The following is a 26,253-nucleotide window of genomic DNA, read 5'->3' as shown; positions in this document are numbered from 1 at the left end:
TTCTGAAAAAGCTGCTCTGATTGGCTTGAGAGAAAAATATGGTGCACCTTTGCAAAGGTAGTTAACTGGGTTGTCTTATTTCACAGTTTGTGGGTTGGTAGGCACTCCAGATTCCTAAATGTATGAGCACAAGCACTGAAAATGTGAGTTTTTCATGATATGTCCCCTTTAAATTTGAGTGGCAGCAAAAAGAAAATTGCAATAGAAGAATTCAGGAGCTCAGTAATAAAAATTACCTTGTCTTTTATCAACATAACTGCTGTCCAACATATTAAGGAGAGTCAACACAAATACATTTTTTACTTTACTTTTGCAAGCTCCAGAACTTTTGTCACCATAACCCTGAACACTGGGTTCTCCAGTAAAAAAAAAACAATCAAGCTCTGTTTTCTGAATAGTGTGTGCAAACTGGATGTGACCAATAGATACATGCTCAGATCTCAAGTGGGGCGGTTGAAAACAAAACTTTTGTCACAGTATGGTAGCTTCAGGATTTTATATAATAACATAGATTTTGTCACAGTGTGTCTCTGTTAGCATCTGGGAGGTTGTTATTGATCATAGTGATGCCACTGATTATGACATTCCCTCTACATCAGTGTCATCTTCTCTTCCTCTCTGGCTGATATCTCAGTCCTCTGCAAGGTCACTGGTGAGATGAAAACGCAGCTGCGGTGTATGTGTAGACAAGCTGTAGTCCTCAGGTTGGGAAAGGAGGGAAAGCGCAGATCAAAAATATAATATTCTTGGTGGTTGTGAGCAGAGCCAAGATTTTCAGGAGCTGCCATCCCCGTTCTTGGTCTTGAGCACCACCAGGCTAACCATGATAGGGATTAGGCAGATGGGAGTTATCACCAAAGCAAAGACAATCATTGGCGCCGGGTCGCTTAGCTCCTCTGTGGGACAATCCTTGAAAAACGTGGAGTGAATGTCGACAAAGATCTGTTCCACCAGCGTGTTGGGCCACGGGATCAACAGACAGTCAGATATCTCCTCCGTGCAAAGGCTGAGGTTACTGTACAAACTGCAGTGTGGAGACAGAGAGTGTGCAGAAGATGGTTAGCAAATATTTAACAATATTATAACGAATTAACTGCAAATATATAAACACGCTGCTTACCTGCTCACATTGCTCCAACTGCACCAGTCAGAGCTGTTTAGTGATGTCATTGCGTCATCAAATTTGGGGAGACAAATAAGGTCAAGCAGGTTGGAGAGGCAAACCATTGTTGGTGCACCATAAAACTGATCACAGAGGCTGCAATAGGTCGGACAGTTATGAATATCATTCCCAAAAGCTGCATGAATTAAAGAGTTAAAAAAAGAAAGATAAAAAGAGACGGATTAGAAAATAATAAAGATGTGTTGGACATTTTCAAATGATTTTCCATTAAATTCTTTGTTTACAGAGTGAAATAAGGTTGTATGACTATCTATAAGGTTATAAAGATGTGTCCCCTACCAAATGATAGGAAGGTAGACTCTCCATGAGTGTCATCTAAAACAGAGAAAAATTAGATTTTTAGATCGAAAACTTTACATCAAGCAGCCTCCTCTTTAAATCTGCCATGTAAGGCCTTTCTAATTCAGTTAATTAAATAATCAAATACATACATACATCCTAGCAAATTTCAATGCAAAGAGTATTTCAGTCTATTGTAGCTCATGAGTTCTTTCACATGTCTAGCACTGAGGCAGCTGCATTTGCAGCTGTAGAAGGGAGACCACACACTCACCGCTGAGAAAGGAGAGGAATACCCCAATGAAACCAAGTGCTCCCTTCATGTCAGAAAAAATGAATAAAGGTGCGTTTTCCCCGACCGGTGACCATGTATAATAAACCTAAACTTCTCAGACTGTGTACAGCGAGGCATAACAGGAAACCCGACAGGATGGAAGAGACGCGGTGTAACCTTCGGTTACCAGATGTCCAAACAGTGTTACCCGCGGTTACCAGATGTTCTGCGAAGATCTGTCTGACGGCCCTGCGCTTTGGCAGCAGCTCTTCCTCTCTCCAACACACGCTTCTTTAGGTTTTTCTTCCTTTTTTTAAAGGGGTGGAGGCAACAAAGATTGTCCTCTCCATTCTCCCAAATAAAAGGGAGCACACCCAAGCTGGGCTGGACTCACATCTGAAAACCCTTTACTCTTTAACTCTTGTTCTGCTTTTTGGTCTCAGTTTCTCACAGTCGAAGGCCTGGCCAGCTCACAGCATGTGATTTATTTGCCTTTTGGGCTGCCTCTGCCAAATAGGAAACATAAGTAAACATTTAGGGCTTAGCTTTTTGGGGTGGATGTAATCATGACTCTGCAGGGTGTGCTGTGCAGACAGCCATGATTTCATGTTTGGGTTAATTAATAAAGAAAGAAGGAGTTATTAGTCAGAGCTGACCAGCTGTTTCAAAAGCCAACTAACTGATATTTCCACAATGAGTGTGGGAAACTTTAGTTTTGTTTTATGTCATGAGAAGCTCGTGCTACATCTGTACGGTAGTTTCTCACTGTCACCACTTTAAAGAGCAATGCGAGAGAGGTGGTTTCATTGATTGGATGAAAAATGGAACGTGAAGTTCATGTTTTCTCACGACCAACTTGTTAATTTATGTCACTGAATCCACATGTTGGGCCTCTCACAACATCTGTTTGCCGAGCAGCATTTTGATTTAGTAATGAGGAAATGTGTCTTTTCAGCAGAGGAGGAGCTCAGAGTTTGGGGGGAGTTGGCAGGGGAAGGAGGGGGGACAGTCAGGGGAGAGACAAAAAAAAAGGAAGGCACAGGAGGAGGAACAGTGAAAGGGGCGCTGCTCTAAAGTTCCAGTTGTTTCACAACCCGGAGTTCATGCGTTGATCACAAACGTTGCATGGGGTGAATGACGAACAAATTCAGGAAGTTGAGCCAGGTGGGGTCTGTTCATGATGAGGTTTAAGTTAACTTTTAACCCCAAACCACTATGGGCCTCGTGTCTACTGCTGTTGACCCTTCACTGGTAGAGACCTCCACAGGAGTTTGTCTTGGACTCTCATGATAGTACACACAAGGAGATCTTGGCAGAAACCAGCGTCTCTGTGCTCTGTCAGCTCCAGGCCAAGCAAATGAGTTTAAGGAACTGATCCAAAACAATCCCCCACCGGACACAAATATATAATCACTATCTGTAACTGTAAAATATAGAACATGTAAATAGGACTCGTGTTTCTTCTAAATTATTAAATCAAAACCTGACCATGCTTGTTAACAGAATAAAGTGTCATAGAAGAAAAGTTGTAAACTTACTGTCAACCGTCATATTTGTTGGCTGATACCCTGTAGAGAAAGGAGGTCATGTTAGTCCAAGTATTTGTGGTTATGTATGATTTTTTTTTTTCTTTTAGAATAAACATACCTATTGTTGTGACCGGTTGTGGTGCTAACTTTTCATCAACCAGACAATCCACTGTTGTGCATCCTGCTATAAGAGAAATAACATAATGGAAGAACTGGATATTGGAAGTTGTAAAGTAGAAAAAAAACATATTAATAATATATAAATATATAATATATAAATTGAATAATGATGGATAATCCTGGGTGAATAAATATCAGAAAGTATAGAGGAGGTAAGGTAATAACAAGGAGTAGGCTATAGGGAGTGAACAGGTCAATGCATCCTCCCTTTGTCTGTGAGGAAATCTTAATATATTCAACTCAAGGACATTTAAACTTACAATACATTCCCCTCCCACAATAATAAAAGATATTTTTTAATAAGATAGGAGCAAATAATAACTACAGCATGAATCATACAATAAACTGCAATAATCTGGTGGTAATATTCTTTTTAAAAACAAATTTGTTGTGTCAGCTTAGTCAAAATCACTCTGTGACACTGAAACCAAACTGAAACCAAAGTGTAAAACTCAATCATGAGACTCGCTAAGCTCCTTTCAATCACTGAAAGCCCCTCAGCATTCCTCTTGAGAGGTGAGACAGAGGGCAAGTAAAGAAGTTTTATCATAAGAGTGAAGAAATGGACAGTTTAAGTCCTTGACTTACCCCAGATGAGAAGAGGCACAAAACAGCCAGAAAACAGAAGTGAGAAACTAGTGGCTGCTGTCATTTTGCCTGACAATGCTGTGTCCGTCTTCCCTGGTGGGTAGGGATTACATATCTCAACCTTTCTGCAGGAAGGCTCTATAAAACAACAGGAAGCCCTCATTTCCTAGGATGGGCGTATTCACACAATGGGACAGAGAGCCTCTGATAAGGTTCGAACTACTGTGGTCCATTGGTGCACCACCATCACTGCCTCCCTGTCTCGCTCCGGCTCTCGCGCTCTCTCTCTCGCTCTCTCTCGCGTTATCTATTTCTCTCTCTCATCCCACCCTCGGTTTTCAAACAGAAAGAGAGAAGTTGGGGAGAGCCCCACCCTCTCTTTTTCTCTCTCTCCCTCTCTCTGTCTCTACCTTAGATTTATAGGCTACTTTAATCAATACAAGAAATATGTAGACATCAATCGTGAGTTCAGACACCAAGTGGACTGATGGCATTTGAGCCGTCTTTGACTAAAAGGATTCAAGCTGCTACTGAATATCTAACAACTTCTTTTTAGCTGCGACCAGCAGCTATATAGCTCTGAAGGTTGGTCTGTCAGTCGGTCGGTTGGTCGCTCTGTCGGTCAGTTGGTTTGTCGGTTGTTCGGTTGATTCGTCGGTCGGTCGGTTGGTCTGTCAGTTGGTCTGTTGGTTTGTCCGTCGTTGATTTGTCGGTTTGTCCATCGGTTGGTCTGTCGGTTTGTCCGTCGTTGGTCTGTCGGTTTGTCCATCGGTTGGTCTGTCGGTTGGTCGGTTGGTCTGTTGGTTGGTTGGTCGGGTGATTCGTCGTTTGGTTGGTTGGTCTGTCGGTTTGTCCATTGGTTGGTCTGTTGTGGGTTGCTTAGTCTGTCGATTGGTCCATCCATTGGTTGGTTGATTCATCAGTCGGTCGGTAGGTCTGTCGGTTGGTCTGTTGGTTTGTCCGTCGTTGGTTTGTTGGTTTGTCCATCGGTTGGTCTGACGTTTTGTCCGTCGTTGGTCTGTCGGTTTGTCCATCGGTTGGTCTGTTGGTTGGTTGGTCGGGTGATTCGTCGTTTGGTTGGTTGGTCTGTCGGTTTGTCCATCGGTTGGTCTGTCGTGGGTTGCTTAGTCTGTCGATTGGTCCATCCATTGGTTGGTTGATTCCTCAGTTGGTCGGTAGGTCTGTCAGTAGGTCTGACGGTTAGTCTGTCGGTCGGTCGGTTGGTCTGTCAGTTGGTTTGTCGGTTGATTCGTTGGTGGGTCTGTCGGTTTGTCGTTGGTTGGTCTGTCGGTTTGTCCGCCGTTGGTCTGTCGGTTGGTTGGTTGGTAGGTCGGTTGTTTCATCGTTCGGTCGGTTGGTCTATCGGTTTGTCTGTCAATTGGTCTGTTGGTTTGTCCATCCGTTGGTCTGTCTGTTGGTGGGTTAGTCTGTCGATTGATTAGTCTGTCGGTTGGTCTGTCGGTTGGTTGGTTGATTTGTCAGTCGGTCGGTAGGTCTATTGGTTGGTCTGTCGGTCGGTTGGTGTGTCGGTTGGTCCCGTCGGTTGGTCAGATGATTGGTCTGTTGGTCGGTCGGTAGGTCTGTCGGTTTGGTCTGACGTTTGGTCTGTTGGTCAGTTGGTCGGTCGGTTGGTCTGTTGTTTGGTCGGTCGCGTGGAGATTTTGGTGTGTTACGCTAGTAACAGCTAATGTAGATTTGAGTCTCTATAGCCTCAAACAGAGATGAGGAGCAGGATACAAATCTGGTAATCGCACTTCTTTCTAACTTCACACTGCCGGCTTTTAGCTCAAGTGACATCACTTGAGGCAACAGATTTCACACGGCTCCCTCTGGAGCCACAAAAAGCTTTATACAACTTTATTCACATATGCAGTAATACTCCCCATTTACCTATAAACAGACTTTTATGGTTTCTGTTTGAGTAAGGAATATGTTTTTTTGTATCTGTGCTGTTACACCATCAGCGCTGATGACGGGCACCCCCTTCCCGCCACCTCTGGATCTGACGTCACAATGAGCCTCTGTGGTAAAGCGAGACGTCAGGGATCTCCAACGAAGCTGATGCACTCATCCACGTCACTGAAGGATGAGTCCTCTTTCTCAGCTGCTGAACTTGGGAGGGAGCCTGCGAGTTCGGGGCCAAAATTGCTTCCACATTTCATTTCAGAAAAAGGAGGCCACTCTTTTTTTTTCAATTTAAAAAATCCTGCAAACAGATACTTAACTACATCTGCATCAAACTTTCAATGTGAAATTAAATAGCTGAACGGAGGAGCTTGACATGTTTCAAATGTTCTGTTGAGGGAAAGCAGAATAAGTGGAAGTTTACTTGGCTCGTCTCTCTCCTATGAATGAATGCTTCTTACACACTGTATAGTACTGTACATATTTTAAATGGCTTGAGCTAAGCTACTTTGTGAATCTTTGTCACAGATCATAAAAGCTGCACCATATTTGAAGACGTGTGTCCCACAATGACAGGATCCAAGACCAACACACACTGTTTACATTGTACAGAATTAAAAACGTCCTGCTGATAACGGCGGCGCTCCCCAAGCTTATCTTCCTGTGTGTCGTTTGCTTTTGTTTGACAGGCCGTTATCAACATGGCACGAGCCACTTCAAATACCACCACTGTAGACATGCCAAAAAATGCTGTATCATCTGAGATACTTTTGCTCACTGAATGCATAATTACTAATCGGGAATGCACGACATAAACAGCAGAACTAGAGACCAGAAAGGATCAACAACAGCACGGTGATCAGAGAGAAACACACTGAGGCAGTCGTGTTGGTATACAGTAGTATATCAGACCAAACCTCATGTTAGTATAGCATGATATCAAACCATGTCAAACCAGGTTTCTTTATCTGAATTAGACGTGTGTATGAACACATGTTGTGTCATGGGATGAAACGTAGCTGAACAGTGCCATCTTGTGTGCCAGATGAGTAGCATCTCTGTGGTTTCCTTTTATCCATTAAGGGTTTATTTTGAAATAAACTAGAAAAGAAACCGAACTGAACTTTAAGTGCAATTGTCACAACTCTATTGCATGTTTGCAAAAGGTAGTAACTCATCCAAAACACTTCATTCATGCTGCGAAACCAGTTATTGTGTCAGTAAGTATTCTTTTTATACTTTATACAGTGAACCGTTACACATTCCTTGGGCAATTTTGCACATTTCTGCTTCTAAAAACTGCACAGCACTTTCATTTTAATTAAGTGCATATTAATTATAGTATTTTTCATATTTTTAATTGTAATTTTTTTCTATTCTAGCAATACCTATTTCAAGTATTTATGGACATTTATTTATAACATGCATCATTTTAGTTTTACGGAAATAGCTTTTGTGGAATGTATGTTGCTTCCTGAACTTAAAGAAATAAGTATTTCCTGTTTTCACACTGTCACTTTAAACCTGCAGTAGGCAGAACAAGTTTGACATCACTGGGCAAATATATTGTAATTCAAGTGTTCTGAGAGAAAACTAGACTTCTGCACCTCCTCATGGCTCTGTTTTCAGGATTTAAAAAACCTAGCCCGTGACGGGAGACTTTGGCCAATCACTGGTCATTTCAGAGAGAGAGCGTTCCTATTGGCTGTTCATTCAACGGAGGCAGCTGTCAATCACCCGCGAACTCCGATCAGATGGTCAAACTAGGCAGCACTGATCAAATATGAATTAATACTCTGTTACTGTAATGCCTATTTCTTGCCAAAAATGTTTTCAAAAACATCTCATAATGTACTGTTTAGCTGTAAAATGAGAAAGTTTGCTCCGGCTGGTGGGTGGTGCTTGGTATTTCCTCAACTTGATCTCAACATGGCTGCCGGGTCACAAACTTTCTCATTTTACAGCTAAACAGTTCACTACAAGATGTTTCTGAAAACATTTGAGGCGAGAAATAGGCTAGAATATTGATTCATATTTGATCAGCGCTGCCTAGTTTCACCGTTTGATCGGAGTTTGCGAGTGATTGACAGCTGCTCAGAGACGGCAGGCTCCAGCTTGGCTCTGATTGGTTGTTTTCCTCCGGTCTGTGAAATCCTGCAGATGCCATTAGGAGCACCCGAGGACACAGAGGCACATTCAGATTACCTGTCTCATGCACTACTGTCAAGATATAGTGACCGTTTCATAAAAATAACTTTTTTTTAATTATTATTTGCTCCATTTCTACACGCTGCAGCTTTAAAAGAGGCAGCAATACCTCTTTAAAGTATTCATGGATATTTATTTATAACATGCCATCAGTATGCAATATTTTAGTTATATGGAAATAGCTTTTCAATCAAATCATACAACACTCTCTCCCTCACAAAAAGTGCAATAAACAAGTGCAATACTTCAATCAATGCAATATTGCAATATAAAAAAAAAAAAAATTAAAAAAAATGCCTGTGCAATATTTTTATAGTATGCAACGTCTACTGCTCCCATATATATATATATATATATATATATATATATATATATATATATATATATATACACATACATATGTATATATACATATATGTGTGTGTTGCTTCCTGAACTGAAAAAAAATAAGTATTTCCTGTTTTCACACTGTCCCTTTAAATAGATGTAAATTTAAATAGATTAATTTATTTAAGGGTGGCTTCATAATAAATTATGGGTTTAAGAGATGCTGCTCCTGTTTACTCATCAGTATGATCATTTCTAAAAAAAACAAAAAAAAAAAAAAACGTGCTTTTTTGTCATGTTTTCAACTGAAGTTGTGTAAATTAGGATTTTTACGTGGAGTACGTGAAGGCAGCGGTGGCCCGAGGAGCGTCATCATCTCTCTCTCTGTCTCTCTAAAGGAGGATAAACGGGCTCTCCCTGCAGGAGGAGTGCAGAACAACAACTCAACTGTTTTCCATCCGACACAACTCCACAGTAGGAGTTTTTTCTTTTAACTATTTATTCATTTTTCATTCATTTGGACACATTATTGTATCTTCTGCACAATTGGGGTAATTAATCCTATTAGCTATATGTGAAAATATTTCATAATGTGTGAGCATTTTTTGTTTTTGCTATTAAAAAAAAAAAAATCCTGTGAGATTTTATTTATTTTAAACATCGCATTAAATAATAATAAATAAAAAAAAACACCACGGAGCGTCATGCCCTGGCGCATTTAGATGGCGATCTGGACAGTTGCATCAGTTCCTGTGTGTTAGTGTGTGCGTGTATAAATGGCTGTGCTGCTGCTGCACGCTACTTTTTATTCCCAGGACGCAGAATAGTAATAAATCCTCCTCTGCTAGGGTGAAAAGGAAAAAAAGCTGTGATCATAATAAAGACGTCACCCATCCTCCTGCTCTCTGGGTATTGGCTCTCGACTGAGCTTCCAAGTGCGCAGCTATTTGTAAGCTACAACAACAACAACCTTCCAGCAGCACCATGCCCATGGATAACGTAGGGATTTCTCTGAGATCCCCTCACACGAGATCTGCGTCAGATCCATAGCAAAAAAAGAAAGAGACAGCCTTTTAAACTGCTCCGGATCTCTCGACTAGTAAGCAAAAAAAAAAAAGAAAAAAAAACAGAAGACTTGATCGCGTTGCAACAAATAAGGACGCGCAGGACGTGGATTTGAAGGTATTTAATAACTGCGACACTGGATGTGGAGAGGTGCGCACACGCTGGAATAAACGTGCTGTCATTGTGGGTGCTCGCTCTCTTTAAAGTGTTGCACATTTAAATGGATCCTGTGTGTCTCTGCAAAGCTACAGGACACTTCATATAGCTGTGTGCACGACTCATAGTCCAGAAATATAAAAAGCACTGTGGTTAGCTTCACCCACCTCTGTTTTGCTCTTTGTACTTATTTTGGGTTGTGTTCCAGCTCAGACTGGGAACTTGATGTTCACTATAAGGTGATTATGAAACACAGGAAAACTGTACTACGCACTTTTCTGCTCCGCTTCATATTGGTTTTGTTGAAGAGGCACGCCCACTCCTGAGCAATGTGGATCATCATGCTGCTGCTGCTGCTAGATTATTATTATTATACACTTTACTTGTTTGTGTGTGTGCGCACAGGATGAGTTTGTTTGGGTCTAGTATTTGGTCAGTTTGCAGTCTGTACTAGAAACAGTTTAAAGCACCAAGTGTGGGAGGCTCTTTTCTTTTTTTTCTTACATGAAATGTCAGTTTTGTTTTGCTAACAGAGGGGGGCACTCTTTTTAAAAGACTCAAGTGAGGCTGAATGGGGAAGTTTTATGTCTGTGAGAGGCATGTTGTACTAAATACTTAGTAATTTAACACACAGTAAATTACAAAAAGAGACTGATAGCTTATTTCACCAAAACTATCAATTATGAGCATACCAATACCTATTAGTTGTATTATTGAGAATATTATTGGAAATTCCTAAAAAAATGAAAATAGTAATGGATAATGTAGTTGTACTCGCTGTATAAAGCCTAGTAATAATTACTTAGTAATTTAACATACAGTAAATTACAAAAAGGGACTGATAGCTTATTACACCAAAACTATCAATTATGAGCATACCAATACCTATTAGTTGTATTATTGAGAATTATCAATAAGTATTGGAATATTATTGGAAATTCCTAAAAAAAAAACTAATGGCTTAAAAGAAGTATGTAATAATATATCTATTAGCAGAAATTAAATATGTAATGGATAAGGTAGTTGTACTCGCTGTATAAAGCCCAATAATAAATACTTAGTAATTTAACATACAGTCAATGACCAAAAGGGACTGATAGCTTATTATACCAAAACTATCAATTATGAGCATACCAATACCTATTAGTTGTATTATTGAGAATTATCAATTGGAATATTATTGGAAATTCCTAATTTTTTTTTTAATATTTTGGGAACTAACGGCTTAAAAGAAGTATGTAATAATATATGTATTAGCAGAAATGAAATATGTAATGGATAATGTACAGCGAGCCGGTCATTGTTGAGAAATAAACCCTGACAGAGTGATGCACGATGAAGCGGAGGGGTCTCGCATCGCCCTGAAGGGGTTTATTTCACAACAATGACCCGATAGCTGTACATTATCCCGCTTATTACACCGCTACTTACTTTGGAAATCAATAATTTGACACAGAATAGGTCCTCCAGAGTCCGACATCAAAACTGCGTCCATAGCAACGGTCTGTTATAAAGAAATAACAGACCGTAGATTGACCAATCAGAATTTAGTATTCAACAAAGCGGTGTGCTAAAATGTTAATAATAATAAGTTTTCATCAGTGTATAATCACCTGAAACTAAGAATCGTTGTATTTTTGTTAGCTTAGAATGAGCCCTTCATGAGGGTCCTCTTCACGGAGTCTGCCATGTTGCTCCGCTATGTTTCTACAGTAGCTCAGAACGCACAAACCAAACACTGGCCCTTTGCGTTTAATATGTTACCTGAAGGCCACCGTAGTTCAAAACCGTGGTACCGTCAACCGTTGTCTGACTTGCTCCGTTGCTCTTAAAGTAGTGTTATTATGGTGAGGATGGCCTCTGAGCGAGGTGAACGGCATTACCACAGTTTTGTACTCGGCGGCTCACGTTATCGCAGCCTTGGAAAGGGAGGAGTGAGCGGAGGGGTACACCACTAGATACCGCCAAATCCTACACACTGCACCTTTAATTTGACAACAGACTCTATCCTGTTTAGTGGTCTTGATGCATCGTATAGTGACATTAGACTTGTTTGACACATAATATCTCTGGCTTTTTAAAGAGTCATGGAGGAAACCGCTGCTGCAGCTCCAGCCTCTGGCACCGGTGCTGCCCCGCCAACCCCAAGACCTCAGCCTTCCTCCTTCGTACCCTCCCGCAGCCTGCTGGAGTGGAGACGGAGGGTCAAGTCTGAGTATATGCGCCTTCGCCAATTAAAACGCCTTAAAAAAGTAGAGGAGGTCAAGGTGGGTTAGCACAATTATTGAGAAATGTTTGTTCAATGTATGCCTGTGTACTGTATGCATAGTGAGGGGGACTTGCAGTATAGGTGGGTTTACATGTCACTGTTTACGTGTCTTACAGTATGTGTGACATGCTCTTTGTTCTGTTTGATTCCAGACCCTGTTCATGTCCAACAGGCAAAAGATTGAGCAGCAGACTAATCTCCTGAATGCAGAGTGGTCCCGGCTCCGGATTCAGTCCATCCCTCTGTCGACGTCTGGCGGAGCTCTAGCCAACAAGAAGGTGTGTGATATTAAGGTGTGAGAAAACTCATCTCCATCACGTTGTGTCCTCTCCACCAGCAGCACCAGTGTTCTGCTCTGATTCCCACCTGGTTGTCAGGTGTTACTAAAATATCTCAGGACAAAGCTGTGTGCCAGAAATGGATCAGCCCTAAAACTGTTCTCTGGCCCTGTGGGAGCTCATAACACAAACAGCCTGAGGGCATGACAGCATTTTTCTCTTCCCCCCGTGCTGTCAGGCTCCGCTTTATCATGTTTACTGGGTTTATTTTCCCTGTTGGGGGTCGAGCAGCAGGTGTATTCGATTATATACTTATAGCATTGTCCAATAATACTCAGGACTGCTCTATTTTCTTGTCAACCCCGACCCACCTCTGGTTGTCTTACAGATGTGCACGGTGGAGTTTGGCTTCCCAGAATTCAAAGCTCAAGCCATTGCCATGAGACCGCTGTCAACAGTGGCAGGAATCCCCTTCATGTACTCCTGGTCGCCCCTGCAGCACAACTACATGGTATGTTATATAAACCACATTGATATTACAGGTGCAGAACACTTTCTATTTTACTGATTCCAGTTTTGAAGATTTTCCTGTGTTCAATGAAAATGGACTTGATCCTCTGTGAGTTGATGAAATGGATGGAACATATGGAATAAATAGGGCTGTAACGATATCAGATTTTGAATACATGATTATCGTAGCCAAAAGAATTCAGGCTAACGATCTATAGAAATTTTGAAAAAATAAAAATAATGCTATCAGTCAAATTCAACTTTAATTTTGTTTATTGTGTGTTTGGTCTCTTTTGGCAAATGAATTACACTCAAAATACAAGTGTAGGAAGTCTGTCACCAGAACAATATATATAAATTAATTAAGAGGCTCTGCATTATTTACACAATATTATCATATGTGTATTATTAACATGATATCAATATTTCATTATTATTAGGGCTGTCAATTGCATGATTGTCCATAGTTAATTGCAATTAATCGCAAATTAATCACACATTTGTATCTGTTAATTGGAGTGGACAAATATGCAGCTTTATGCAAATGTATGTATATATTTATTATTAGAAATAAATTGACATCACAAAACAATGACAAGTATTGTCCAGAAACCCTCACAGGTACTGCATTTAGCATAAAAAAATATGCTCAAATCATAACATGGCAAACTGCAGCCCAACAGACAACAACAGCTGTCAGTGTGTCAGTGTGCTGACTTGCCCCAAACTTTATGTTATTATCATAAAGTGGGCATGTCTGTAAAGGGGAGACTCGTGGGTACCCATAGAACCCATTTTCATTCACATATCTTGAGGTCAGAGGTCAAGGGACCCCTTTGAAAATGACAGTTATTCCTTGCCAAAATTTAGTGTAAGTTTGGAGCGTTATTTAGCTTCCTTCCCGTACAACATGGTTGATACCAATGTATTCTTTCGAAAGATTCCTTAAAACTGAGCACGCTATAACCTCCAAAAGATCGTTATCAGAAGTTGCGTTAATGCATTAAAGAAACTAGTGGCGTTAAAATTAATTTACGTTAACGCCTTATTATCGAGTTAACTTTGACAGCCCTAATTTTTGAATATCACAGTTATCGTCAGTACCAGTATATCTAACACCGCTACATTTAAACCAGTTGGAGAAACTCAAGAACATCATCAAGCTAAAAGCACCCTTTATTCCAAAAAAGTTTTATTTTCAAAATATATAGTTTTTACTGGCAACATGCTCTGCAACACAACTTGGTTTACGTTTCTTATAATTTATATCCAGTCCATTTGTGTACATTTGTTGGACTGTGGCATGTGGACATATTGTGAACTTGTTTGTTACTTTAACGTTTTTGGCTGTAGGTCCTCAAAAGCATCACCGGTGGTGGCGTGACATACCCGTCTTGACGTATATTTTTGTTTCTTAGGTGGAGGATGAAACATTCCTTCACAACATCCCGTACATGGGCGACGAGGTGCTGGAACAGGACGAGGCCTTCCTGGAGGAACTCATCGACAACTACGATGGTGTCCATGGTGACAGAGGTGTGTGTTGAATGCACTTTCCCATTAAAGGGATAGTTCAGGTGTTTTGAAGTGGGGTTGTATGAGGTACTTATCCATCGTCAGTGTATTACCTACAGTAGATGACAGTCGGCACGCCCCCAGTTTGGAGAAGGAGGTACTGCAGGGAATCAAAGCAATATACTGCTGTGGACGGGGCCGGCAGCAAAACCTTTTAGCCACCGAAAAGAAAGGGCCACCTAAAATAAATCATTATCAGTTTAAGTGTACGCTATATTTAGAATATTTTCGCCGTAAGACAGCTATACAGTCTATGTTTCTGACGGGGAACTGAAGCTGTTATATATGCTCTCGCCACCAGATTCCATTGAAAAAAACGGTAATTTTACCTCTCAGATCACGGGGGTAGCTGGCCAAAGTCACACAATAGCACAAACAAACAAACAAACCGATCAAGGCAGCGATAGATAGATGGATTCTAACTGCTTCAGTTCCCCATCAGAAAAGGCTGTCTGATGGCAAGATTAAGCGGTGAAAATATTCTAAATATAGCAGATAAGTACCTCATACAAACCCACTTCAAAACACCCAAAATATCTCTTTAAGATGTCTGCACAGATCCTACAATCTAACACCTTTCATACTTAATATTACTGCAACATCCACATGGGAATTTGGTTTATTATATTTTGATGATGCAGCTAATGTCATATTTTCTGTGAAAAAACATTAATATTTAAGGGATTGGCGTTCTGACGTGTTAATTATGTCCCAGAGGGGGGCTTTATCAGCGATGAGGTCTTTAAAGAGCTGGTGGAGGCCTTGAGCCAGTACTCTGACCACGAGGAGGAGGAAGAGGAGGAAGCAGCGGTGACGACGACGACGACGGCGGCGGTGGCAGCAGAGGTGACGGCAAAGAAGGAGGACGAGAGAGTGATGAGGAGGAGCTCAGTGGAGGGTTCAGAAGAGACCAAACCTGGTACTGTGGCTTTCATCAGGAGGAAGAGGAGGAGCACTACTGAGGGTGAGCTGCTCTGTGAGAGAACAAGAGGGCTGCAGCGTGAACAAGGCTGGTACTGTTCCTCTCATTACACTGTACAGCTGCCACAAGGTCGCCCTGCCACAGCAGCCCTTGCATGGGCATTGTTTACTTTAAAGCTGCCCCTGTGTCCCTGCATGGCTACAGTGTGTGTGAGGGGAACCTGTTTGTCCATGACACCGATATGGCCCGGCTCTAATTACAGAACTTAATGACCTCTCGTACCGAGCTTTATAGGAAACTAGTCTGTATACACACTTAGTGATAGTGAAATGGAAGTCACTCAGGTACTGGTGCACAAACACATCCATGAATGAAAGATACTGAAAAAAGAAAACTACAAAGTTTACATTACATCATGATTTTCTCTTGGAGCTGTTTTTAGAACACGTAATTGCTAACTGGCCTTGAGCGTTGGGAACATTTCTGTATTGCAAAATGTTTAAAAGAACATATTACATAAGCTTTATTTGTATCAAAACCTGACGCGTGGACAAAAGTGGGTTATTTGCTTAACCAACTCTCTTTCTATCTCCCAAAGTGAGGGACGTGTCCAGCAGCAAGAAGGCCCCCAACGACAAGATATTTACAGCCATCGCCTCAATGTTCCCTTACAAGGGCACCACGGAGGAGCTGAAGGAAAAGTAAGAAAAAGTGCAGCGAAACTGGGGATCTCTGTGCACAATGCCGAACAGGCCGTTGCTTAGTGTTCACCATGGAGACGAGAGCTGTCAGGGAGGGAAGTAATAATGGTGGCTCCCTCTCAGGCTCTCTGACTCAAAGGAGCGCTTGCATCAGCATCTGAAAGAGCTTTAAAGAAACACCTACAACTTCACCCAGCAACTTCAATTCATAGTACTACTGCGGTAAAAGAATATATATATATATTACTGCTAAAACTCTCCCTGTCACCTCCACAGGTACAAGGACCTCTTGGAGCCCCCCCGCCCGGTGAAGCTGCCCCCTCTCTGCACCCCAAACCTGGACGGACCCTTTGCTAAGTCTGTACAGCGGGAGCAGTCGTTACACTCCTTCCACACGCTCTTCTGCAGACGCTGCTTCAAATACGACTGTTTCCTCCACCGTAAAGGCTTCATTTATGTTAATTATTAAATAAATAGAGATTGTGATAAATACATAATGATTATATTATCATTTCCCAGCTTTATTTACGTATTTGTGTACAGTTTCTAACTACAACAGAGAGTCAAAAATATGTTTGTTTCTGTCCATAAAGCCTTCCATGCTACACCCAATGTTTACAAGAGGAAGAGTAAGGAGATCCGCATCGAGACTGAACCATGTGGTGTAGACTGCTTCCTGTTACAGGTATGCCAACTTCACAATTATGTAACCCAGTTGTTTTTAAAAGTCTGACACTGTGGGCCTCCCCTCAGACAAAGCTTAGAAAAATGCGCCCCTCATTCACCTTAGTTTACTTGCTTAGTTTCGCTCAATTCCTGGATGCCTATGGGATCGCAACACGTTCTCATCCCAACTCTTCACATAGCGCTGCTTTGTCACGCCCCTTGGCGTCACTTTATTTTCTGCATCAAAACCACTATGGTTACCCTTGGCGTCACTTTCGGATTAGGCAACAAAACCACTATAGTTAGGTTTAGGAAAGAACGACATGGTTAGGCTTAAAACTACTACGTTCGTAAAGTGAAAATGTCACTGAACGTTGTGAACACGGGACACAAACAAACAGCTGATTATAACTGGACACGAACAGCGGTCTCCTGGATAAAAGCCTTGTGTTTGTTGGACCCATTCACCTCCTATCCGGCCCGTCCTGAGTGTTTCGCTCTTTAAACCACGTCACCACACTCCTGGTGCACTTTGTCTGAGCGTTTGCCGTTGTCGTGGATGGGTTTACATTGTAGTTAATGGAACGCCCGGTGTGTTTCATACCGGCGCTAATGGGTACCGTGACAAAACCTTGGTATTTGATGACCTGGGAATGAGAACAGGCTGGGGATTTTAATTATGTTTTTTTGATCCCATAGACACTCAACAATTGAGCCAAGATAGCCTAATATTGACATAACTTCAGACGATACCAAATACATAAAAAAGGTCTGTCATAAGGCATTTATTAGTTTCTGAAAAACAGTAAAATTCCCCAAAACATGTGTATCTCTGAACTCTTTCTTGAACTAAATAACACACATTTAGGCTATTCTATGTGATCTTCTTTTAATAACTAATGTAATATTTTCACTTCCATTTACTGAGCCTCCACTGAAACGGTTTGGATCCCTCCTGAGGCGGCCTGCCTCCCACTTTGAAAACCTCTGTTGTAACCTATTCATGAATTCTGTAGTACATGTACATCTTGTTGTTTACTCTTTGTTGTTCTTCCTCTTCTGAAGAAAGGGGCTAAAGAGTTTGTGGATCAGAACATGTTACGGTCACAGCGGTCTCGGAGGCGCCGAAAGCAGCAGCGTCCCACCAGCTCCAGCTGCCCTGGACCGTCTGCGCCTGTTGAGGAAGTACAGGGACAGGAGGGCAACAGCGACCATGAAACCACCTCCTCCTCAGGTAGGACTCTGGTCTCACAGGAACTGGGTTTTGAAACCACCAGGTGCTTTGTCTACTCTAGGCATGATGACTAAGCGAGTTATGGAAAAGGTTCAGTTTCTTATCCTGTAGTTTTTTATTTTTACTTTAACTCATTGCTATATATTTCCCAATTTTTCAGCTACTCTTAAGTAAATCTCAGTACAGACACAGTTATTTGAGTGTGTGTCTGAGTCACAGTATGACTGGGTGGATGCATCATTTACCATAACCTCCCCCAAATCCCTCCCCCTCTGGAACGCTGCCCCGACTGGCTGCAGCCTTTCAGAAAAAGTGAAATTTGGCAGAAGATGATAGCTTACAAGTCATATCCTGCTCTCTCCTCTGTCTCCCTGCTTCCATCTCCCCTCAATATCAGCTCTCTCTCGCCAAGTAAAATAAACCTGCCATTAGTTTTGCATGCTTCAGCCCCAACATAAACACTTTGTTCCCTCTCCCCCCTCCTCCTACTGTGTCCTTTTTTTCTGTTGATATCTTCATGTGGAGAGCAGCAGGAGGGAAATAAGAGCAATCTCCTCTGGCTCTTTATGTTCCCCTCCTCCCCCTGGAGCTCTCAGGTTGTTGTTCGTCGCCATCACTGGAGTCTCTGTTGGTCTTGGAAACCGCTCGTGCTCAGCCAGTGACTCAGCAGACTTTCCCGCACGTGTTGAGATAATGTGGGAAAAAAAAAAACAGATTGTTGAGCAGATTAATAAAGATACTCAGTGCTGGAGCATGTGGCCACAGCAATGCTGCATTCAGCCTGTTGCCAAGCAACATTCGGCTCTCTGCCTCGAGCTGTGGGTGTACGAGCATCAGTCTTGAATATCCAAAAAGCGAAATCAAAGCCAGTGTGTGTGTGTGTGCACATGCAGATACATAAAAGTGGCAGCCAGAAATAGCTACATGTGTGTGAGCGTAGGGTTAAATTAGCATGCTGATGTGTGTGTGGGCAGATATAAAAAAGCTGTCAAAAACCTTTTGCCAATACAAAAGTGTGTGTGCGCAGCTGCATGTGAGTAGATTGAAGAAATATGAACCAAACTTTCTGCCAAGAGTCCAGTGATACTAAAGTGTTTCTGTGTGTGTGTAACAGAGGGGAATTCGCGATGCCAGACTCCCACCAAGCTGCGTCCAGGGGATGATGATGGCGAGCAGCAGGCGTGCTGTGCGGTCCAGTGGAGCGGGGCGGAGGAGTCACTGTTCAGGGTGCTACACGGCACATACTTCAACAACTTTTGCTCCATCGCTCGCCTCATCGGTACAAAGAGCTGCAAGGAGGTAAAATGTCCGAACACTTAAAGGAAAACTTCACCCACAAAATGACCATCAGTTACTCATCCCGTGTTACCTTGAAATCTTGAAGAAAACGTAGTTTTTCTCACATGCCACCACGGTGAATGGAGAATCAAAAATGGAGAAAAGCATTCTTGTGGATCTTTAACAACAGCGAAACTATATCAGAACATCAGTTTACAAACTTTCACAGAACTCGTGCAGTAAAATCCAAGTCCAAGATATCGTGTTTTTTATTCCACACATTCTTCTTCCTTGTCAAAACCTGCTGCCTACATTACCCACAATGCAACCAAAGCACCAACACTTCAGTCTGAGTGTGTTATGTTTGTAGTGGATAATCTAGCTATGAGCCACCAGCCTCAAGCAGAGATGAGAGGGGGGCTAAAGGTCTGGTACAATGAGCTCATTTCATACTATCATCCCCAGGTTGTTTTCATTTCAAACTCGTAGTCTTCAGACCTAAACGATGTTGCCTCTGGAGCCACAAAAGGCTTCATACAACCTTTAATAGTAGTAATAATAGTAATAATCCCCAAGATCCCCACAGATTTTGATGTATGAAATTGGTTGAGTTCCCCTTTAAAATGCCAGACGCTGGAGTGAGATAAAGGCTAAAAATAGATGTGACACTTCCAAACACTACAGTAGAGCCGAAAAGACACATAAAACAAACCCATGCAAAGGGAATGGTGACAAATAGGAAATAAAAGAAAGACCATATCATGAGAAATGAGGTCTTCATTTTAGAGACAGCAATTGTGAGTTGCTAGCTGTCTCATCTGTTGTCTACTAGATACATTAGCTATGAGATGTAGTTTTAGATGTTAAATAATGATCAAACAAATCTGAAAATGATGCATATGTAAAGTAGACAACATACTTATGTTGCTGATTTCTGTCGCTGTTTGGGTCAGTGTGAGTGTAATAACACATGCATCCTGTGCCTGTGGTTTTGTGGTGTGGATAATTGGGCTGACTACAGAGAGAATGGCATGTGGCTCCATAAACACGGATGCTTACCAGATGTGACGTCTCTTATGTTTTCTCATGATGCAGTCGTTCAGCCATGGACATTCCCAGACTTATGTCAATAACGTGCCATGTGGGCTGAGTGCATAACGAGACCTGTGGAGAAAATATTACAACTTCTAAATTAGATTTCAAAAGTGTTTTTTTCTATTGAATGCAATATACGCAGTAAAGAACAGGTAAAACAAATATTGAACATATTTAAGACATGTTTACATCCACCCTTGTAGCGCCTCTTGTCACACAGTCAGTCCAGAGTCTGCATCGAACTGTCCGTCACGGCCCTGCTGGTATCCAGAGGGCCCCGCCCACTGCTCAACTGAGTGGAAACGCTGAAACCAGCTGCATCATTATGTATGTCTGTGTCCTAGGGAGGAGGCCAAATCTGGGTTTTGGCAGCCAGAAGTGGTTGAGTGTGTTTGTGTGTGTGTGTGCGCACAGATGCATGTTTGGCCTCTGCAGTGGAGTTTTGATAACACAGGACGGAGGGGAGAGGATGTTCTGTGGCGTAATCGCGGCAATGTGCTTTTCAGCTTGAGAGGGCACAACGTTACACAACGTAATTACGACGAAGAAAACATAATTTCTTCACAGTTGTGCACATTTGTGATTAATTAACTGGTTGTGTTGTTTTTATTTCCCACAGGTTTATGAGTTTGCAGTGAAGGAGGTCCTGATCCATCGTGTTCCTTTGGTCCCTGGAGACATCGCACCCCAAAAGAAGAAACGGAAACACAGGCATGATATCTCCAGTTACTCTCCCTCTTTTTCCTGAATGATGGGAACATGAACATAACATGATATTTTGCAAAAGGGAGCTTGACTCTCAATGAAACTTCCCTGAATAGATAAAGGTTCAAATAAATACTTAAATCTTACAGAGATAAATGTATTATGCACTGTTGCATTAGTATTAAATCTGCATTTGGCCGCCTGTCACATTTCAGTTCTTGCCACTTATGAAAAGTGAATTAAAGAGGACCTGGTTCATACTTGTATTTTGGGTTTCAACTAGAACGTGCTTTAATGTTAAAAAACTAACCATACCCCCCCCCTTTCAAAAAGCCCAGACTGCTCTGATTGGTCAACCAAACCAATCCAACCCTCTTTGGACTCTGCTCCAGGTCCTCTCTTATTAGCTTTGTTTGAGAGCGTGTCAAACTAATCCGCTAGGCAGGTATTATGCAAATGTGTTACTTGATGACATCACCACGTTACGGAAGAAAAGGCGGGACTTCAAGCAAAGCGTTTTAGGCAGTTCAGGAGCAGTGTTTTTGTGGCTGGGACTTTGGGCTTTGTATCTTTGCAGACCTTTTACCTGCACAAAAAACTATATAACACACTAAAGGAAAGGGAAAAAGCACAAAAGCATAACAGGTCCTCTTTAACTGAATGGGTGTGGAACAAGTTAGAGGAGTTTTTGACTCTGTCATTGTGTTTGTTTAACAGGTTATGGGCGAAGATTCAACTAAAGAAAGGTACGTTCACCTGAAAATACAAACACTGCAGCATGACTAACACTACACTGTGCCCTCTGAAATACAACGCAGCTTTCTGTGCCAGTCTGAGGGCTTTGTCCTCTGTTGCTCCAGATAACTCGTCCAATCAGGTGTACAAATACCAGCCATGTGACCACCCCGACCATCCGTGCGACAGCTCCTGCCCGTGTGTGATGACCCAGAATTTCTGTGAGAAGTTCTGCCAGTGCGAGAATGAGTGTGAGTGTCACCTTTCTTATTCACCGGTGTGACCAATGCTCTCATGTACTGTGTGCTTCTTTCTTTCATGCACAAACAAAAAAGACCTTGTAATGCTGAAGGGAAATTGTTTGTCATAACCGCATTTTCCACTGAAAGCTCTCTGTAGCTTTAAAGCCCTTTTTTCCAGGCCACAATAGAGCAGAATGTAAAACGATTCTGCAGTATTCTGGCAGCGGTCAGAGGAGAAACTGTCCTCTGGCCGGGATAGGTGGGTGTCTGTTTAATATAGAGCTGCGTTCACAATGAGGCATTCGCTGCAGCAGCAACGACCCAGAACTGTGTTTTCCGAAATGGCCACATGGTGGAGGAATGCATTTAGTATGTTGTCCTCTGGAGAGTTTCCAACAGAGAACAGAGATACGATGAAGTAAATATTTTTGCTATGGTTTGGACTAGATGGTTTTGCTTCATTTGTTCATCCGTTGCGGTTCGGTCACCTTCTCTCCCCCCCTCCTCCCTCCCCGACTGTTACCTCGCCTTTTCCCGTAGCCGAGGCAAGCCAGTGCCAAACAGGAAGCAGCCCCCGGTTTCACATGTGTATGCGCTAAAGACTTGGAGGGAAATCAAAGGGACGTGACAGGCTCTCTGCCTGATATACAACATCATCTCCAACATCAGTATGAGTCAAACAGCTCCGGCTAAACAACGCTGGATGATGCAGACACATAAAACCCACACGGGCTGGGAATGGGAGGTTGAAACGGCACGACTGAGAAGACAAATGAGCTCTTGTTATGGACAGTTTTCTCCAAGCACAGGCTGCTGGAAAGACATTTCGGTTATTCTTGCCTGATCCCTCTGCTCATCTGCCCGGAGGGTGTTGTGTTTCACTCTGCAAAATTGTATTTCAGCATTTCTGCCAGCAGAGGTCTCTGAATGATGGGCTTCTCAGTGTTACTCAGCCATTGAACCATTTCTGTGCCGCAACTGCATTTAGAGATGGGATTATTTATCATATTGTGTTCCGCCGAGTCATTATAATGTATTATCTTTCTGTATTGCTGCATGTAGTTTGCTCATAAACCTTTTAAGCATGTCCCCTTTCACAGCAGCTATGTGTCCTGATGTTTTCCAGGCCAGAATCGCTTCCCAGGCTGCAGGTGTAAGACACAGTGCAACACTAAACAGTGTCCATGCTACCTGGCTGTGAGGGAATGTGACCCAGATCTGTGCATGACCTGCGGCACCGCAGACCACTGGGACACCAAAGCCATCGCCTGCAAGAACTGCAGCATCCAGAGAGGCCTGAAAAAGGTACACAAGGACACTTGAAGGTCTAATATTCTGTTTTTCTGGAGACAGGTTAGTGGAGTTTAAATCCCTTGTATATGACTTGTGGTGTGCTAACCTACATCTGACTTCTCTCAGCACCTGCTTTTGGCTCCATCAGATGTCGCCGGATGGGGCACCTTCATCAAAGAGCCGGTTCAGAAGAATGAGTTCATCTCTGAATACTGCGGAGAGGCAAGTTCAGTGTAGTTTAGTCAGATTTGAAAATATATATTTATGAGCTCTCAGCTCGATTGAAGTTTTGTACCTACAGTGTATATTAATCCTGTGTGTGTGCTTGAGCAGCTGATCTCCCAGGATGAGGCAGACCGACGTGGAAGGATCTATGACAAATACATGTCTAGCTTCCTTTTCAACTTGAACAATGGCAAGTATTCACATTCCTCCTCTGCTCATAACCATACTGTACCACTTTCACCATATTTTACATAATCCTTAAAGGGATAGGATGGGTGTTTTGAAATGGGGTTGTATGAGATACTTATCCATAGTCAGTGTATTACCTACAGTAGATGACGGTCGGCACGCCCCCAGTTTGGAGAAACAGACAGGAGTTACCTCACAGAAGCAAAGGAATGTACTGCTGTGGACAGGGGCCGGCAGCAAAACATATTTTAGCCACCTTAAAGAAAGACCCACCTTAAAAAAAACAATATCAGTTTAAGTGTACGCTATATTTCGAATATTTTTACTGCTTAACCTTGCCACCAGACAGCCGTTTCTGACTGGGAACTAAAGCTGTTATATCCATCTATGCTCTCACCAAAGCCACCAGACTGTATTGAAAAAAATGTAATTTTACCTCGCAGAACTCAGGGTTTGCTGGTCTACCAGATCAGTTAGTTTGTTTGTGTTATTGTGTGAGCGGTAGACCAGCAACCCCCGTGTTCTGCGAGGTAAAATTACAGTTTTTTTCAATGGAATCTGGTGGCTTTGGCGAGAGCACAGATAACGGCTTCAGTTCCCCAAGGTAAGGTAAACCGGAGAAAATATTCGAAATCTTGCATACACTTAAACTGATATTGATTTTTTTTAGGTGAGCCTTTCTTTTAGGTGACTAAAATACGCTTTGCTGCCGACCCCGTCCACAGCAGTACATTTTCTCCAAACTGAGGACGTGCCGACCGTCATCTACTGTAGGTAATACACTGACTATGGATAAGTACCTCATACAGCCCCACTTCTAATCACCCAAACTATCCCTTTAATGCTCTCCATGTCTCTCTGTAGACTTTGTAGTGGATGCCACGCGAAAGGGGAACAAAATCCGCTTTGCAAATCATTCAGTTAACCCCAACTGTTACGCAAAAGGTAAGACTGAATCCGTTTGTTTTTGAAAAAATGAATTTGAGTCTTTTGTTGGCTAATACTACATTTGCTGCCATTACAGTGGTAATGGTAAACGGAGACCACCGCATTGGTATCTTTGCCAAACGAGCGATCCTGCAAGGAGAGGAGCTTTTCTTCGACTACAGGTAGAGTCACGGGCCTTTTAGTGACTCCATCAGCTTCAAAGTAAAATAAAAAAAAACAGGGCGCACTGTACATTGCGACTGGATTACTAGCTTCCGTATATAGTTCCTGTATACTAACTCAGACTCTTCCCCTTGCTTCCACAGATACAGCCAAGCGGATGCCCTCAAATATGTGGGGATAGAGAGGGAGGTAGACATGACCTAGCTACACCTCCATAACCCGTCCCTCACTCCTCCGCCACCCACTAATGCTTCTGTCCCTCTCTGTAGCGTCACATCTAGCTGACGAGTTTCCATGAACAGTCGCTGTCTCTGCCCTCTCTGCTGCACTTCTAAAAATAGAGAGTCCCTCCCGGCTGTTTGCAGGTGCTCCCTCCCGCCCTGCAGACACCGAACTGTACCACCTCCCACAGTGACGGCAGTCAGCTCTCCCTCTCATCCCACCTACCTGCAAGAGTGTATACGCCAAGCTTATGGAACTAAACTATTTAAAGTGGAAATACTATTAATCCGTATCGCTTACCGCACCAAGAGGATCACATTTTTGTTTTGTTTCATCTTGTTAAAACAAAGAGGTCGTGGTTACCCATCATACAGTGTGTTACTCTTTAAGCAGTTTTGTTACTGTACTTATAGACCGGCTTCTTTTTTTTTACCTCTCAATACGTAATGCAAGCTTTTACATCGTACCTAATGATGACCAGTGAAATGCATGTGCTGTCTCTTGGATAAACAAACCATTAAACAATGTTAGCCACAGCATTAGCTTCAGTCAGACTCTGCTCTGTGCAGTCTCTCAGTATTGTAGTGTGATGTTACCCGCTGTCTGTTCTTCAGAAGAACTTGACCAGCGTTGTATGTTCTTCCGTCAGCGGCTAGCATCACCACCACATCTCTATGGTAAAATAAGTTATTGTGCATTTATATCATTGTTCTGCAAAAAAATAGGCAACCAGACGAGAAACCGACTGACTGAATGTAACCTGTGATGATGGTGAAGAGATCTCGTCCCTCTTTTCATTTTACATATTAACCCGTTCTTTTGGTACTCTGAGCAACGTGCATGCACATCAAACATTTATTGTCATGTTTACATGATCTGGAGGCCTTCACATGTTGTGAAGGAAATGATTAACACATTAACAAGTCACACAGTAAATGTCGTCCTTTCAAAAATTCAAGTGCCAAATGATTCCACACAGAAAAAAGGCTGAAACAGTGTGGATGTGTTGCATAATTAACAGAGGTGTCGTAAAGGTTATGATCATACAAGACAAAAGCAAAATTATCAGTGTTTGACCAAATATTAAAGTCCCCCACATGTGAATGTAAAATATCTTTTATCATCTATTTTTTTTATATGTCCAGATTTGTTATCCACCCTGTTTTTCATTTATAAAACATTAAAGCCCACTTGGAAATGAGATCTTTCTTGATAGGGATGAACAAAATGGAGTTTACTGCTATGTACAGTGTATGCCTATAAAAATAAAAGTTTAACTTTATACATTAAAAAATGCTGTTCGAGTCCTT

General features: G+C 42.1%; 2 protein-coding genes and 1 long non-coding RNA gene across 10 annotated transcripts in view; 2 read left to right on the top strand and 1 right to left on the bottom strand.

The window, feature by feature from the left end:
* The window catches only part of LOC119501808, a 40,191-nt gene extending 32,910 nt beyond the window's left edge, over nucleotides 1-7,281 (top strand). Inside the window, exon 3 of the long non-coding RNA XR_005209924.1 lies at nucleotides 5,998-7,281. This is a non-coding gene — a long non-coding RNA (uncharacterized LOC119501808). The remainder of the gene's footprint in view (nucleotides 1-5,997) is intronic.
* Nucleotides 227-4,240, bottom strand: ramp2 (receptor (G protein-coupled) activity modifying protein 2). Of its 3 annotated transcripts, none has more exons than XM_037792437.1 (6): nucleotides 4,034-4,240; nucleotides 3,384-3,446; nucleotides 3,275-3,304; nucleotides 1,463-1,498; nucleotides 1,121-1,298; nucleotides 227-1,024 (listed from the first exon to the last, which is right to left on the bottom strand). In XM_037792437.1, exons 1-6 carry the CDS (start codon nucleotides 4,194-4,196, stop codon nucleotides 775-777), a joined length of 720 nt encoding a protein of 239 aa, XP_037648365.1. In that variant the 5' UTR covers nucleotides 4,197-4,240; the 3' UTR covers nucleotides 227-774. The 3 variants fall into 3 exon arrangements, with proteins under 3 accessions (XP_037648365.1, XP_037648364.1, XP_037648366.1); XM_037792436.1 differs by having other exon boundaries at nucleotides 3,384-3,449; nucleotides 4,034-4,231; XM_037792438.1 differs by lacking the exons at nucleotides 3,275-3,304; nucleotides 3,384-3,446; nucleotides 4,034-4,240 and adding an exon at nucleotides 1,737-3,267.
* Nucleotides 7,282-8,843: 1,562 nt separating the features above from the next.
* Nucleotides 8,844-26,237, top strand: ezh1 (enhancer of zeste 1 polycomb repressive complex 2 subunit). Of its 6 annotated transcripts, none has more exons than XM_037792514.1 (20): nucleotides 8,844-8,947; nucleotides 11,778-11,961; nucleotides 12,116-12,256; nucleotides 12,630-12,752; nucleotides 14,170-14,287; nucleotides 15,042-15,290; nucleotides 15,847-15,949; nucleotides 16,226-16,389; nucleotides 16,543-16,634; nucleotides 17,681-17,849; nucleotides 18,964-19,148; nucleotides 20,842-20,933; nucleotides 21,645-21,673; nucleotides 21,788-21,913; nucleotides 23,031-23,209; nucleotides 23,324-23,419; nucleotides 23,531-23,612; nucleotides 24,476-24,556; nucleotides 24,636-24,720; nucleotides 24,865-26,237. In XM_037792514.1, the coding sequence occupies exons 2-20, from the start codon at nucleotides 11,782-11,784 to the stop codon at nucleotides 24,923-24,925; spliced, it is 2,355 nt and encodes a 784-aa protein (XP_037648442.1). In that variant the 5' UTR covers nucleotides 8,844-8,947; nucleotides 11,778-11,781; the 3' UTR covers nucleotides 24,926-26,237. The 6 variants fall into 6 exon arrangements, with proteins under 6 accessions (XP_037648442.1, XP_037648440.1, XP_037648444.1 ...); XM_037792512.1 differs by having other exon boundaries at nucleotides 8,898-9,024; XM_037792516.1 differs by lacking the exon at nucleotides 8,844-8,947 and adding an exon at nucleotides 9,079-9,655 and having other exon boundaries at nucleotides 24,636-24,760.
* Nucleotides 26,238-26,253: the final 16 nt, after the last annotated feature.

Source organism: Sebastes umbrosus, chromosome 14 (genome assembly GCF_015220745.1).
Source record: "Sebastes umbrosus isolate fSebUmb1 chromosome 14, fSebUmb1.pri, whole genome shotgun sequence".
In the NCBI taxonomy this organism is placed as follows: Eukaryota; Metazoa; Chordata; class Actinopteri; order Perciformes; family Sebastidae; genus Sebastes; species Sebastes umbrosus.
Note: the sequence above shows the minus strand (reverse complement) of the source record. Positions and strands in the feature narration are given on the sequence as shown.

Coding starts and splice junctions, on each gene's coding strand:
- ezh1 (XM_037792514.1), top strand. CDS start 11,782: ATGGAGGAAACCGCTGCTGCAGCTCCAGCCTCTGGCACCGGTGCTGCC. Junction 12,257..12,629: donor AGAAGGTGTGTGATATTAAG/GTGTGAGAAAAC, acceptor GTTGTCTTACAG/ATGTGCACGGTGGAGTTTGG. Junction 14,288..15,041: donor TGGTGTCCATGGTGACAGAG/GTGTGTGTTGAA, acceptor ATTATGTCCCAG/AGGGGGGCTTTATCAGCGAT.
- ramp2 (XM_037792436.1), bottom strand. CDS start 4,196: ATGAGGGCTTCCTGTTGTTTTATAGAGCCTTCCTGCAGAAAGGTTGAG. Junction 1,499..3,274: donor AACAAATATGACGGTTGACA/GTAAGTTTACAA, acceptor TCTCTGTTTTAG/ATGACACTCATGGAGAGTCT. Junction 1,025..1,120: donor AGTTGGAGCAATGTGAGCAG/GTAAGCAGCGTG, acceptor TCCACACTGCAG/TTTGTACAGTAACCTCAGCC.